General features: G+C 50.5%; 1 protein-coding gene and 1 non-coding gene across 4 annotated transcripts in view; one reads left to right on the top strand and one right to left on the bottom strand.

Moving 5' to 3' along the window:
- Nucleotides 1-361: 361 nt before the first annotated feature.
- LOC118657119 lies at nucleotides 362-468 on the bottom strand. Its single transcript, XR_004967858.1, has one exon. It is a non-coding gene; the product is annotated as a U6 spliceosomal RNA (small nuclear RNA).
- A 3239-nt stretch (nucleotides 469-3707) lies between these two features.
- PRKCB (protein kinase C beta) overlaps nucleotides 3708-15949 on the top strand; it is a 299355-nt gene continuing 287113 nt past the window's right edge. Inside the window, exons 1-2 of one of the 3 annotated variants that reach the window (XM_036308214.1) lie at nucleotides 3708-4064; nucleotides 4985-5016. In XM_036308214.1, the coding sequence (XP_036164107.1) occupies nucleotides 3892-4064; nucleotides 4985-5016 (205 nt within the window). In that variant the 5' untranslated portion in view covers nucleotides 3708-3891. The remainder of the gene's footprint in view (nucleotides 4065-4984; nucleotides 5017-15949) is intronic. The other 2 variants (XM_036308213.1, XM_036308217.1) reach the window with 2 other exon arrangements.

The following is a 15949-nucleotide window of genomic DNA, read 5'->3' as shown; positions in this document are numbered from 1 at the left end:
TCAACAAAATATTAGCAAACTGGATCCAGCAATACATTAAAAAGGTCATACATTATGTCAAATGGGATTTATTTCAGGGATGCAAGGTTGGTACAATATCCACAAATCAATAAACTTGATACACCACATAAACAAAATGAAGGATCAAAACCACATGATCATCTCAATAGATGAAAAAAAGCATTTGATAAAATCCAGCACGCATTTGTGATTAAAAACTCTCAGCAAAGTGAGAATAGAGGAAACATACCTCAACATAATCAGGCCATGTATGACAAGCTCACAGCTAACACCATACTCAATGGGCAAAGCTATCAGCATTTCCCTTAAGAAGAGTACTTTCACCACTTTTTAAAATTTTTTTTATATGGAACGCTTCACGAATTTGCGTTTCATCCTTGCGCAGGGGCCATGCTAATCTTCTCTGTATCGTTCCAATTTTAGTATGTGTGCCGCTGAAGCGAGCACTCACCACTCTTTTTAAAAAATATATTTTTATTGATTTTCAGAGAGAGGAAAAGAGAGAGAGAAACATCAATGACGACAGAGAATCATTGATCGGCTGCCTCCTGCACACACCCTACTGGGGATTGAGTCCACAACCTGCGCATGTACACTGACTGGGAATCGAACCCTAACCTCCTGGTTCATGGGTCCATGCGCAACCACTGAGCCACACTGTCTGGGCCTTTCACTACACTTATTCAACATAGTACTGAAAGTCCTAGCCATAGCAATCAGACAAGAAGAAGAAATAAAAGGCATCCAAATTGGAACAGAAAAAGTAAAACTGTTCTTATTTGCAAATGACATGATACTGTATAACGAGAACCTTACAGATTTTACAAAAAGCCTACTAAAACTGATAAATGAATTCAGTAAAGTAGAAGAATACAAAATTAATACCCAGAAATCAGTTGCATTTTATACACCAATAATGAACTATCAGAATTAGAAGCTAAAAAACAATCCAATTTACATTTGCTTCAAAAAAATACCTAGAGCCCTGTTAGAGCATTGGCCCGCACACCAAAGGGTCTTGGGGTCAAGGGCATATACTTGGGTTTCAGCTTTGATCCCCGGCTGGTTAGAGTGTGTGTGGGAGGCAACCAGTTGATGTGTCTCTCTCACATCAATGTATATATATATATATCTCCCATTCCCTTTCTCTTTCCTACTCTCTCTAAAAATCAATGGAGAAAATATCCTCAGGTGAGAATTAACAAAAAATAAAAACAAAAACAATACCTAGGCATAAATTTAACCAAGGATGTAAAAGACCTGCACTTGGAAAATTATAGGACGCTGAAGAAAGAAACTGAAGAAGGAAACTAAAGAAGATACAAATAAGTGGAAGCATATACCATGTTCATGGACAGGAAGAATTATCATTAAAATATCCAAAGTACCCAGAGCAACCAATAGATTCAATGCAATTCCTATTAAGATATCAATAGTGTATTCCACAGAACTAGAACAAATATTCCAAACATTTATTTGGAACCACAAAGGACTCCAAATAGCCACAGCAATCTTTAGAAAGAAGAACAAAGTTGGAGTAATCACACTACCAGAACTCATACTATACTATAAGGCCATAGTAATCAACAGCATGATACTGGCATAAAAACATACATATAGATCAATGGAACAGAATGGAGAGCCCAGAAATAAACTCACACTTTATAGTGAATTAATACTTGACAAAGGAGATAAAAACATACAATGAGATAAAGATAGTGTATTCAATAAATGGTGTTGGGAAAATTGGACAGATACAAAAGAATGAAACTAGACTATCTTCTTACACCATACAGAAAAATAAACCAAAAGTGGATCAAAGACTTAAATGGTAGACTGAAAACCATAAAAATTCTAGAAGAAAGCACAGGCAGTACAATCTTGGACATTCTCATAGTAATATTTTTTTCTGATATATCTCCTTAAGCAAGGCAAACAAAAGAAAAAAATAAACAAATGGAACTACACCAAACTAAAAAGTCTTTGCACAGCAAAGGAAACCATCAACACAATGAAAAGACAACCCACTGAATGGGAGAACATATTTGCCAATACATAGGGCTTAATATCCAAAATTTATAAGGAACTTATACAATTCAACACGAAAAACCCCCCAAACAATTCAATTAAAATACTGGCAGAGGACCTGAATAGATATATCTCCAAAGAGGGCATACAGATGGTCAATAGACATATGAAAAGATGCTGAATATCACTGATCATCAGAAAAATGCAAACCACAATGGGATATCACCTGTCAGAATGGCTAGCATCAACAAATCAAAAAACAAGTGTTGTCCAGGATGTGAAGTAAAGGCAATGCTCATGCACTGCTGGTGGGAATGCAGACTGGTGCAGCCACTGTGGAAAGCAGTATGGAGTTTCCTCAAGAAAATTAAAATTGGAGCTGCTTTATGACCCAGCAATTCCACTTCTGGGACTATATCCAAATAAATCTGAAACACCAATTCAAAAGAATATGCACCCCTATGTTCATTGCAGTGTTATTTACAATAGCCAAGATTTGGAAAAGCTGGGGTGCATGTACACAATGGAATACAACGTGGCCAGAAAAAAGAAGGAACTCTTACCTTTTGTGACAGCATGGATGGACCTAGAGAGCATTATGCTAAGTGAAATAAACCAGCCAGGGAAAGACAAGTACCGAAAGATTTCACTTATATGTGGAATTTAATAAACAAAATAAACTACCAAATAAAGTGGACACAGATGCATGGATACAGGGAACAGACTGGCAGCTGTCAGAGGGAGGGGGCTGGGGACAGGGTGAGAAGGGTGAAGGGATTAAGCAAAATAAAAGACTCGTGGACACAGATAACAGTATGGTGATTGACAGAGGAAAAGGAGGGTTGGGGAGGTAGAAGAGGGTAAAGCAGGGATACAAGGTGACGGAAGGAGACGACTTGGGGTGGTGAACACACAGTACAATATACAGATGATGTGTTGTAGAGCTGTATATCTGAAATCTGTATAATTTTATTAACCAAAGTCACTCCAATAATTTCAATAAAAACAAATAAATCTCCCCTCCCCATTAGTCCCTTTTACAGTTGAGGAAGTTGAGTCTCTCTGGAGGGGATGGACAGAAGGTAGGAAGTCCTCTCCTAATTTGCTGGGTAAGTAAAGCCAAGAATTCTCTTTGTGGTGGAGTTAGATATATATAACCTAACGATGTCTCCTCCCCTACCGCTGCAGTACGTGTGTCTAAGTGTGTGGAGCCACAGGCCTCCCTGAATGTGTGACAGCGGGAACCCAGGAGACACTTGCAGAATGACCAACGGGATGGATGGGGGGGGGGGGGGTTGGATGAGTACCAGTCTCTGCAGAGGTCTGGGCGGAACCCATGGAGCCCACCCTATCCACCCCCCATTCCCAGCCCCCGTTGGCCCTTCCGCTCTCCTCCCGCGTAGCACTCTCAGTGCACATCTCCTTAACGCCACCCAGGGCCGAGGACGGGTGAGGGGCGAGGCTGGAGTCGGAAGACCGCAGGTTGCAGTCCCAGCGCTGCAGAGCTGCGGCTGAGCTAGCTTCCCCGCGAGGCCCGCAGCCGCTGGGTGCCAATATGTAAAGCAGCGGAGGGGCGGGGCCTGCGCGCAATGCAAACGAGGGGGCGTGCCGGCCCTGGGCTCCGCCCCCACCCCCCGCAGCTGGGACCAGCGGTGCCGAGCGCAGCTGGCCGAGCGCGGCAGCTGGCGAGTGACAGCCGCAGCTCCGAGCGCGCGGCCGCCCGAGCCGCGCAGGGAAGCGCCCCGGCTCGGCAGCAGCGGCCGCCTTCCCCGCGCCTCCCGGCCGCAGCCGGCGCCCCGCGCCCCGGTCGCCCCTCGCGGGCTCCCGCGCCCCGCGCGCAAGATGGCTGACCCGGCTGCGGGGCCGCCGCCGGCCGAGGGCGAGGAGAGCACCGTGCGCTTCGCCCGCAAAGGCGCCCTCCGGCAGAAGAACGTGCACGAGGTGAAGAACCACAAATTCACCGCCCGCTTCTTCAAGCAACCCACCTTCTGCAGCCACTGCACCGACTTCATCTGGTGAGGGCGCGCGGGCACCTTCCCGGCCCGAGGGCAGCGCCTCGCCGCGCCGCGCCGCGCGCGGGGATCCTCCGTGCCCCGAGGGACCAGCCGCCCCGCGGGCCCCGCGTCCCGGGTGCCCCTCTCCTACCCTCTGGCCCGGACCCCCTGGCCAGCTCCTGCCCGGGCTCCAGGGGGGCCAGCACCAGGCGCCTATGGAGCGCCCGGGCCGCGCAGAGCTGGGGTCTGTCTGTCCCTCCTGGGGAGTGCCTTCTCGCCCGTGGGCCCTATCTCGTTACCCCCTTCCGGGCTTCAGTAGCGCGCACCCCACCCCTCCTTTCCGGGGGCAGCGCCCTGGGTGCCCTCTCTCTATTTCCCTTCGGCACGGGCATCCTTTCCTCCTCCGGCGTCTCCGGGGACTGCGCCCGGTGCTGTCTCTCCTCGCGCCTCTCCGGGGGCCTGGGTTCCCCTTTCCACTCCCGAGCCCTCCCCTTCAGGCTCCGCGGGCCCCTTTCTCCCCTGCCCTTCTAGGCCCGAGGAGCCCCCTCTCCCTCCCCAGCCCCCCGGGGGGCACCGCTCCCCGGGGCTCTCTCATCCTGGATCCCACTGCGCCTTCATCTCCTCTCTTTCCCCGAGGTACTTGGGCATCTCTGCGGGCACATCTCCCGCCTCCCTCCCCCCCCCCCCCCCCGGAAACGCCACCTGGTGGTCGCAGCCTCCCCTCTTCTGCCTTCGGAGAGGAGGTGGAGGATACCTCCGAGCTCCCCGCTCCCCCTCCCTCTCTCCCTCAAAGGCGGAAGACTCTGGGGCACCGGCCTGTGGCTGGGAGTTTGCACCTGGGGTGGAGGGGCGGTAGGGGAGGGGGGAGGGGGCGACTGTGGGGAACTAGCTGGTGGTGGCTCCCCTCCAGCTGCCTGACTTGCCTCCTTCTGCCTTTGCAGGGGCTTCGGGAAGCAAGGGTTCCAGTGCCAAGGTAGGCTGTGTGCCTGGGATGCCCCCTCCCCCCCCCCTATTTTTGGAAGATACGGTGAAAAGGACTTGGTAGAAGTGACTGAGTTAGGCAGAGAGTGAAGGAATCGCTGTAGCAGGGACCTGGGATTCCTCACCACAGAGGGTCCTTTGAAGGGGCGGGTGCCTACGGGGCAGCGATGCCCCTTCCAGGAAAGGGCGCGGAGAAGGAGGCCTCACCTGCCTAGGCATGCACCCTCCTTCTCCCTTCCCAGCTGCAGGAGCGTCTAACCGGGTCTATTGACTCTACCCTCCAGGCTGCTTCTGGAGGCCCCTCCCCCTCACTCCTGCTCACTGTGCTTCCTCTTCTCACGGAGTGAGTTCTGCCTCTTCCCCTGCCTCGCGCAGGCCTCCGCGGGCTGCCACTCTGCGGAGGTGCCGTCCTGTAGAGGTGATGGCGGGCGTGGCCTCCTGGGCCTCCCGAAGGAGGTGGCCCAGGTGGGGTGCCTCTCAGATCTTGGTTTAAGTCACCCCTTCTATATTCTGGTGAGACGTGGGGGGGCTCTAAGTGACTGCTCACCTGGGTCCTTACATCCGGTTTGACATCCTTGACCCAAGCCAGGGAGGCCCAACTTGGCAGGTCTGTTAATTATGTGCATGTGGCCTCAGTGGTCACTGGTTGCAGATTCGCTCCCTGGGGCCACGTCACCTAGACATGTCGAGACCTTAGGTTGTCGACCATTTTTTGAATTTGATGTCAGCATTTTAGAGCTGGGAGATTTCACATACATCTCTGAATTTCCACCTTCAAGTGTGCTGAGACTTGGCCCCCTCTCTCCAGTTACAACAGTCATTTGGACTGAGATGGCTGTCTGCGCATTCATCACGTTGTCTCTGTTGATGCCCTGCAGGCATGCTTCACCCATCTCTGGCCTCCGGAAGCATTTGAGTTTGTAACTTCCAGCTGGGCTAGGTGTGGTTGAATTTGGTGAGAGGAAAGTATTTAAGTGTTAAAGAGCAGGAGATGTGATGTGGTCCTGATTGACAGTTTGGTTGTATCACCTCCACCCTCCAGGGAAAAGTAAAGTGATCCCTGTGCGTGTTGGTGGCATTGTCAGTTGCTCAGAATGCTGGCAGCATGGCCCTGCTGTCTTCTGAGACTCCTGTGTCCCTTCACCTGAGATCTGGGGCAGGGCTGGCTCAGCGCTTGACCCTTGTAGACTCCCCCTCCCCCCAGCCTCTCTTACAAGACTGTGACCCCTAGTTTCGTGGACTGCACGGGAGCACTTCCCAAGTCCCAACAACTGAGGTACTAGTGCAAACAGCTGGGCTGTTTTCTAGAACTTTGGCCCCTCAAGCAAAACCCCTACGTTGGTGCCGGAATGCATAGAAGATCTTCACTTCCATGAGTCGGTTTCTGTCTGTCTCCTGCTGAGGTCACGGGGGACTGGAACTTTTACTGCTACTATCCTGTCCCACCTGCTCTGCAGTTATTCAAGGTTGGCAAGATCAGAATGTCCAGGTGAGGACACACCTGCCGCAGGAGTAGATGGTAGGAATTCCCTGGTGTGGAGAGTGAAGCAGGATTAAGGTTTCCAATGAAATATGGCTGCGTCCCAGTAGGAGTGCCTTTTTCCCTTGCCTTCCGTTTCCTCTTCTCCTTGAGAGGCATCGTAGGGTAGTGGGCATATGCACAGGGTACCGGCAGGTCGCTGTGAGTTTGAATCCCTGCCATGTTATTTAGTTTCTCTGCACCTCCAGTTCTTCATCTCTAAAATGGGTCCAATAACAGGATCCACCCTAAAATGTTGCCGAGTGGCTCAAAGTGGTTGCAACATATAAGATGCTTGGGCAGCTCCTGAAATTGAGATGCTCAGTGTGGGGACATTCCGGAAGGGTGGACATTACCCTCAGCTGTGCTCAGAGTTGCCTGGGACTAATTTGCGCACCAGAAAGCACTTCCTTACCTGGGTATTGTTGGTACCACATATTTCCTCTTAAAGTGAATCTAATGTATAGAAAACAAGTGTGACTATTCTCACCCCGAAGTCAGGCGTCCAGAGCCCAGGGCCCTAGGTTCCTTTCGGTTTTCTGCTCCACCGTCCCGGGAGGGACAGAGATCTCATGGTCCAAGAAGGATGCTAGACTATGCGGTCAGCACATCCTTATTTAGTCCGCAGGAAGGAAAGGGGAGAGAAAGGCACGGTTGCTGTGGAAGTTGCCACGGGTACTTCTGCCTCTGTGCCTTTGGTTAGAATTGAATGGCATACCCACACCCTGCTGCAAAGGAGTGTGCGTTAATTTCAGGTAGCCTTGTTCCCTGCTAGAAGTCAAGGTGTGTGTGAGTGGGGTGTTTCATTCAAAGCAGAAGGGGAGAGAGGATACCGTCTCTGCCATTCTTGGCTAGGAGGTGTGTAGGGTGATCCTAAGGCAAGGAAACCACTGAGCCCCCATGGTCCATTGTGCTGGCATGGAAGTTGGGGAGGCAGGGATGGGTGGGAGGAGCTTAAGATGAGACTTCCTTGTTCTGTACTGCCAGGGGACAGAACTCTAGCGTGGCTGCCCCATAACCTCCCCCTTTGTGTTCCCACTCTGCTTTTTAGTTGAAGGGGTAGGGTTAGGGTGTCCCTGGTGGCAGGGGACTGGGGCTCAGAATCCTTATTATGAAACTGCCTCAGTTCTGGGTTAGAAGGGGGGCCCGTCAGGCAAGCAGAGCTCTCTCTATGGCGTTCTTTAGAGGCGCCTGGGAGCTGCATCTGTGCTTTAATTGTAATGAAGACGAGCCTTTGGGTAGAATTAGACTCTTCCTCCAAGAAGTTTTTGCACTTTAGTGGAGAGTTTATTTTTTTAAGGAAGTCAGTTCAGTAGAAATAGGAAGGCAATAAAATGCAGAGGTTCAGAATTCGTAGCGTGGGGTTGGAGTGAGATCCAACTGGGTCGGCTCTCTGCTGTGCCCCCTCCTCGCTGTGTGACCTTGGGGACGCCCACTTGTAGGGCCTCACTTCTCCCCTGGGACAGTTGTCCAGCGACACCGACCTACAGGGTCCTGGCCAGGAGTGCCGAGGGGTTGCGAGAGGAATGTTCACACCAAGGTCCCGTGACTCTGAGTGAGATGCTCATTATTACTTGATTAGCGGCAGGAAACCGTGGGACACAGTTATTCTGGACTCATTAGATGACTGTGCCTCCTGCGTGTATGCAGATGGGCTTTCTTCTCAGGTCTGTTTCTCCACGGGCTCTGGGTCACACCAGGGAGTGCGCAGCTCAGGTTTGGGCCCAGACAGCCAGGCTTGTAAAGAGCATGTTTTCTCACCCCTGTCCTTGTGAGAAAGATCTAAACTTGCCATGGCCCCCGTAGAAAACCCCCGTGCACTAATTTTATGGCTGTGAAGACACTGGTGATTAGAATGAGTAAACCGGCTCTTCCCTTTCCTGTGTCGACTAGAACACATGTTTTTAAGCATTCTAATAGAAATTATTCTTAAAAAAACCCGATGGATTGCACGAACCCAACCATTGCTATTTCACCATCAGCTCTATAGCATACAAGTTCATTTTTTGTCTCTAGTTAACATACTGATTAGAATATGCACTTTTAGAAAAACATCCATCAAAGATGAATCAAAAGGTTCATTTTACTTTCGGCATCACTTTTTCCATTTGTAATATGATATTCTGCATGTCAGGTTGAATTTTCTCAACACAGTCATAAAGAGAGTGTGGTGGTGTGTGCATGTGTGTGCGTATGCATGTGTGCGTGTGCGTATGCATGTGTGCAACCACCACGCCAGGTTTCACGTTACTGGAGCTTGCTTCAGTTATGCCTCCTCTCTGCGTCCCCCGAGCAGAGCCCAGAGGCCTGTGCGTGAAGCTCCGCTCACCTTCGGCTTACTCCCAGTGTGTCCCGGGGGATCTGCGTGGATGAAAGCCTGTCTGATGGCCTGACTTTCTGATTTTTCCACCTGGAGTGGGATTTCAGGCCCAAAGCCTGAGGTGAAATAAAAATCTGTGGTGGCGTACTGTTGGGTCTCACAAAGGAGGCCGGCTTGCGGGGAGGCAGCAGTTAATTCATTGTGAGCTGCAGCGCACGCGGGGAAAGCCTGGAGCTTTGTCACTGGGCAACAGCTGTCCTTCCTAAGTAAATATGGAAAATATGACCTTTGAAAATCTAGTTGATGTAACATGTTTCTTCGAAAGTTAATTAAAAAACATTGTTTCCGAGCACAGAGGATACTCTAGTCTAGGTGCTGCCCAGAGCCATCGACAGCGTTTATGATGTATAAGGGTCAACAGAGAAAAAGATAGAGAGGAGGTAGTGGGCCAAAAGATAACTGGAGGTTTGAAAATAACTTGTACACATTCTTGCTGTAGGGGTTTCTCTTCCTTCTCTGCCTGTCCTCCTGTATCCACTAACCCCACCCGTGCCACACACACACACACACACACACACACACACACACACACAAATAGATCAAAGTGTCACAGTTTTGAGAATATGCATCTTCTTTGGATGCTTTTTTGTTACAGGTTGTTAAATTACTAAATACAATTTAAAATCTTGTCTCTGTTCTTTTTTTGGACTGCAGTCCAGTGAATTTGGGGTCGGTAGGGAGGTCAGCTGAAAAGCTCATCGTGTATGGCTGATGCATTCAAAAGCTTTGTCTCTTATCATTTTGGCATTTGATCTAATACCATGGATTATTTGACTTCACTCATCCAGCTCCAAATTGGAATTGTGTGATATTCCATAGATTGACTGCTGGGCTTTTTATAGAGTATGTAAATTCCAGTGTTTACTTATGGCATTCAGAGGTGCGATGGCTACTTGAAAATCTGATGGAAATTTATATACTTACCACATATAACTCTTCCTCCCCTTTCCTTCCTCCCTTCCTCCCTTCCTTCCTGAAAGCATTCATTAAGTTCTATGTGTCAAGCACTATTTTAATGGTGAGAAAACAATGCTGAATGACATCCTTATTGTCATGGAGTTTACAGTGTAATGGGGAGATAAGACATCCTACACTGATATTCATTCACTTCACATTTGTTAAGTATTTTGAAGGAAATGTACAGGATGCTATGGGATGCCAACCTATGTAATGGTTAGGGGTGGAGTCAGGGATTTCTTTGCTCTGAGAATTAAAAACAAAAACCACACTTGCTGGTCTCTGAACCAAGACTGAGTTGTGAAGGAGCCAGAGCTAAAGGTGCCCGTATCTGGATAAAGATACGCAGGAGGGCTTACTGCTGACCACCTGCAGGAAGCCCTGACTCTCCTTGTGTCGTGGCTGCAAGTAAGATGAGTGTTTAGTAGAATTACATGGTACTTTAAGATGCCTCTCTCTCCATTTGGCAGACAGAACTTCATCTTTTAGCCAAGAGCCCAGATAACGAGCTAACTTCTTTGGTTGGGGGTTGCATTTGAGGTGGTTGTTCTAAAGCAGAAAAATCAGACCATTTCAGAGGTGGAAGAGGATGTCTGAAATAATAGATTGAAGAAAAGTAAGGGGAGAGTAAAGCCTTTCGGCGAAGGGGCACAGGATTGCTTGCATGGCCTCCCGACTTCCCTGGTCCATGTCTGATATTCTACAACTGTTCCTTCATTTTGCTTGGGCGGTATTTTCTCTCATTTGCAGGACAATTTTAAGAGTTTTATAATATGCTTTGTCCACTCTTTCCATCCCTCTGATTTCATCCAGGAGAAAGTCTCCATTTGGTGCTAAGATGTCTTTAGCATCAAACACACACATGGGCACTTAGTAAATGTGTTTTATTTTTTATTATAAAGGGACCACCAGGAATTACTAGAACATAAATATATTAATTTCTACCTGTAACCCCTTTCCCCCCTTTCACCTGCTGTTGAGCCTGGTTCCATTCAACTTCTGGGCTTAATTTTGTCCTGGCTGTTCCTCCTTGTGGACAGGGAAGGAGAGCTGAGTCTTTCCTGGAAGCCTTTGGGGTTGGAAGGGTGCTCAGTGTTGCAGAGACTGAAAGACAGCAGCTGTAGGCTCCGCAGGGTCTGCGAAGGTGGCGGTCCCCTCAGGGGTGTCAGCCTTTTTCTGCTGTTATTGTTGCTGCTGTTGGTGCATTTTAGTTGTCCTTTGTCCTGTTGGTCCGCCCGTGCCCCTGGATGTCTCCTTTTCCCTCAGCCCACAGGCAGAAAGCACCCTAGTGGGTGAGAAGGGGGCCTCAGACCCAGACCAGGAGGGTTTCTGGTCCCCTCCTGCTGAGTAGATGGAAATGAACTTAGCTCAACAGTAACTGTGTTCTTGGGCGGGAATCTAGACTTGTCTTCTTTCACCTTGCCGCTGCCCAGTGAACAGACTGGGCTTCCAGAGGTGCCCCAAAATCGGGCTTGAGCGTGCAGGCTCAAAACTTGACATCCAGACCTGGCTCTGTCTCTTCGTGACTCCATGACCTTGGGCTGGTGAAACACAACCCTTCTCTCCACCCACTCACTCACCAATCCATCCATCTATCCACCCAGCCAGTCTTACGTATCCATCATCCATTTATTCACCCATCCATCCAGTTATCTATCCGTCCATCATCTTTCCATCCATCATCCACCCATTTAATCATTTCCCTACCCATGTAGCCATCTGTCCATCTCTTTGTTCATTCGGCAAATACTTATTGAGTGCCTGCAATAAATAAACACTGGGACTAGAGCCGTGAACAAGACAGTCCCTGCTCTCATGGAATTTACACTTTAGTGGAAGGAGAACAGCAATTAATTAATAACAGAAAGAATATAATGTATAATGTCAGGTTGCAACATGGGCTTTGAAGAGACATATAACATTGTCTTTAACCTTGAAGATCTTCCTGGTCTTCTGACGCGAGACCAGCAGATTAGTTCTGATACACAAGTGAAAAGTGCTGCACCGAAGGGGTAAACACCCTTTGGCTGATACCCTTTCTTGAGAAGGGGTGGAGAAGATTCCCGAGGAGATGACATTTGGGAACAATCTTACAGAAGGAGTAGGAGTTCCCAGATTGACAGGGGGTGGGGGCTGGGAGGGCGTTTCAGGCAGGCGGAGTGCAGCCCGGGTGGAGGAGCAGGTGGAGGAGCGAGCAGGGCACAGGCAGGGCACAGGAAGGAGGATGTGTGAGGGAGGAGCTGGTGGGAGACGGACGTCATATTGGAGGGTTTGGATCTGGCGAAGGCAGAGTAGTGACTAGGAAGTGGCTGTTGTCATTGCTTTAAAGTGGGAGGTGTGGGGGTGAATGAAATGGCCAGATGTTTGAAAAAGAAGAGAATGAGATGCATTTTAAAACAATGATTACAGTGACTCAGATTCTGAGATTCCAAGCTGGTGGGTTTGGAGGGCAGGTGGGAGAGACAGAAATGGCCATGTAGAAGCAGTGGGGACGTGTTCCCGGAGAATCTAGGGATGCTTGCCATTTTCACACCCTGAAGAGACATTTGGATTTTCCTGTTCCTGGTTCTATCTTGGGAGGTGGTGACGGGGTTATTTTTATGGTTCTGACTGGGGATGCTCTCTGCACTGTGGATGCAGAGGGCCACACACAGGGCTGTGCCTCAGAAAGGGACGCTCCCACACCCCTCTCCACTACCCCCCCCCCCCCGCCCCCCGGCTCCCCTGCTGCTCAGGTCCAGCACGCTGTTCGGGTCCAGCACACGGTTCGGTTTGGAGCTTGCGCTGCCGCCCCGGTGAAGGGCTTTTGCTTTGGAGACAGAGAGGCATCCGTTTAAATTTTGGCTTTTTGTTATGGGACCTTGAACAAGCTACTTAAAGCCTCAGCTTGTGTGTCATCAGAGGCAAATGGCAGTAGTGAAATAGCTGGTTATAGGGCACAGGTGAGGTGCTTCCTTGATAAACAGCAGCTAATTCCATTGCTCCCAGGCTGGGCATTGTCTGTCCTCACCGAGTTCACAAACTGTTGGGGAGGCAAGAGGGGTGTCCTGAATCCAGGGCGGATGCAAGAGTGAAGGAGCTTGCAGTCGGGTCAGAGGCTGGGGGTCAGAGGCTGGGCGCCCTCCGGCTCCGGCTCCGGCTGGGGAGGGGGCGGGGTGGAGGGGGCGCTGAGCCGGGTGAGTGCAGCGCTTTCCAGGCAGCCGTTTCCTGGCTTTTGGTGCTTGAATTTGTGGGAAACCTCAGAAAGCGGAATTGAAATCGTGGCCCATCAATGTCCTCATTTGAAAAGACGTGGATGGCATTTCAGCTTTAAATAGATTTCTGACCATTTCATCTTTCAAATGTAAATTTTTGAATTCTTCACTCTTCAGATGGAATGTTTGCGGGCTCCTGTGGGTTGAAGAAGCTGGCAGGTGGTGTGGGTGAAGGTGGAGGGTGAGGCCACACTGCTGTGTCCCATCTTGTGATGGGGGGATGGCCCGCTCTGGAAGGTATTCCCTCTCTCCCTGGGGGCGGGGTCATTCTTTATAGTGTAGGCAGTGCTGTGGCTGAGAGTTTTGATGGTACCTGGATGCTGTGTGTGTGTGTGTGTGTGTGTGTGTGTGTGTGTGTGTGTGTGTGTGTGAAATGTGTGGTTGATGGTATTGATCATTCTACCTGGGCCAAAGAGCGCGCTTAGAGAGGCAGGGTTAGCCTGTGGAGTGGTGAGGGGCCTCTTCTCTTTCAGGTAGATGCCATGTGGCCGGCTTTCTGATCTTCCCAAGATCAAGTCCAGAATCCATAACATGAGTTACAAGTGTTTGCCTGATCTGGGTCCTCACGTGCCTCCCTTGTGCCACCTTCCACTCACTTTTCATCCTCTATCCGAAGACCAACTGGTCTCCCTCAATCACGACTCACTCCTGCCCACCACAGGGCTTTTGCACATGCCTTGTCTTCAGCTTGAATCGCTCCTCCCTCTCCTCTTCCCCCGCTCACCTCCTACTTACCCTTCAGAACTTAGCTCAAATGTCACTTCTTCAGAGATGCCCTCCCTGATCTTCCAAACCAGGTTCCCCCTGGTACAATCTCATATCCCCTTGCTATGTTTACATTTTCTAATTGTATATTTATTTGAGAGTTTAGTGTCTTGTCTTCTCTACCAAAGTATAAGTTTCAAGAGAGTAAGGACCACGTCTCTGTAATTTCCCGGTTTTTTCTGGAGTGCGGACTCCCTGTTCGGCCACGGTGTGTGCTTGCTCATAGCGGTACGTGAGTGGACATAGAGGGAGAATGGCTCAGCAGAGGGGTCATTTGATTTGGGTTTTGGTGCTAGTGCTGCGACAGCTTTATCTGTGATTTTTATAGAGAGCGAATCACTTCCTAGTTTACAAGCTCTGGTCGTTTTGGTTTGAGTTGGAAACACATGCCCTCATGGGAGCCTGTGGGAAATGATGCTCAGACGGGTGTGGACACTGCAGTCTTAACTTTGGATGGACCCTCAGGCCGGTCCCTGTGTCTGTGAAGATAAGTGGTTTTTCCTCTGAGGTCCCCGCCTTTGTGCCTCCTGGACCCTGGTGGGCCAGAGTGGAAAGAATTTTCTTTAGCATCACATGCAGTTCCCAGTGGAACAGGGGGTGGCCAGTGGGATGCTCTGCAGCACGGAGAATGAACAAGGTACAGCTACACACAGAGCACTCTCCCAAACACAGCGTGAGCTAAACATGCCAGACAGACGTACATCCCGCCTGACCCCATGCAGGCGGAGCTCAGGGACTGGTGAGCGTCATGCAGGTGATGGTGGCTAGCACAGGGATAGCCCTGGGGGGTGGGGGTGCGACTAGGAGGGCCCCTGGGTGGTGGCCATGTTCTTGATCTGGGTGCTGGTTACCTGGATGTTCAGGCTGTGAAAGTTCACTGAGCTCTGTACTTGTTCCCACGTTTCCGTTATGACCTTACACTTCACCGAAAATGTTTTTGAAAAGCACAGTTTTAAATCACTGAGTTTGTCTGAGGAAGGTGAGTTGGGTTTGTTTTGCACCCGGAAGTGAAATCCGGCTGGAGTCACCCACTGAGGGATGCTCTGAGCACCCTCGGGGCATCTGCTCCCCATTCCAGCGGCGCCCATGGGTGCCAGCGGTAGAGCGAGAAAGCCAGGCCCCGCCGCAGTTCCCCGCCCGGTAGGGTAATGAGCTCTGTTAATACTGGAAACCGTGGGCTCACGCGCCACGTCAGGGCTCGATGTTAGAAGTGCGGTGCTGGCTGAGGTGCTGGGAAGACCTGGGAGCCTCTGTGTGGAAGGGGAAGTCCCGATGCCTCCGTGGCCTGGCAGAGGGATTTATTTTTCCCTCACACTCGGCCCCGGCGGGGACCGGGTCAGGCCATCTTCCACGCAGAGACCCCGGGTCCTCCCTCGGGCGGGGGGCACACTCCTGCCACAGCCACGGCAGCGGGGAGGGACTGCATCACTGGCTCACAGTGTGTTGGCCACACCGAGGCCAGAGCCACGTCAACTCCAGGTCCTGGGACATGCCGACCAGCTGCGTGCCCCGAGGCGGGTTGGTGCCCACGGCGAGCTGCTCCAGTCCCCACAGCCGCGCTTCCTTCCCGAACTCGGGGTGGCGTACCCAGTGTTGCCTTTCCCTGGGCACCACGAGGACTGAGAGGTGAGACCTGAGGCCCTTTGTCTCATCAAACGTGTGGGGTGGCTTCGAGGAGAGGACGGTGAGCTGTGTTACTAAGAGTGACATGAGGAAGCGCTCTTCTTGCTTTTGCTGAGAGCAATCTGATTCTCTCAGAATTCCCAGTTTCCAACCAGTCAAATGCTCCCCTCGGCGGGCGCCCTTGGTAAACGCTCCTCCCTGAGGGCAGGGCCGCTGGTCAGTTCTTCCCTGGGCTCACGTGTCCTCCCTCCTAGAAGAATCCGCGGGGGGGTTCTACTTTTGGATGTTTGACTGGACACCTAACGAACCAGTTACCTATTATGATTGCATAACACACCCCTCAACCCTTAGTGGCTTAAAATAGCCACCATTTTATTCAGCCCCAGTGTTTGTGGGTCAGTAATTTGGGTTGGCTCAGTGGGTGGTC

Source organism: Myotis myotis, unplaced genomic scaffold, assembly GCF_014108235.1.
Source record: "Myotis myotis isolate mMyoMyo1 unplaced genomic scaffold, mMyoMyo1.p scaffold_m19_p_5, whole genome shotgun sequence".
NCBI classification, from domain to species: Eukaryota; Metazoa; Chordata; class Mammalia; order Chiroptera; family Vespertilionidae; genus Myotis; species Myotis myotis.
This window is presented reverse-complemented; position numbering and strand designations above follow the sequence as displayed.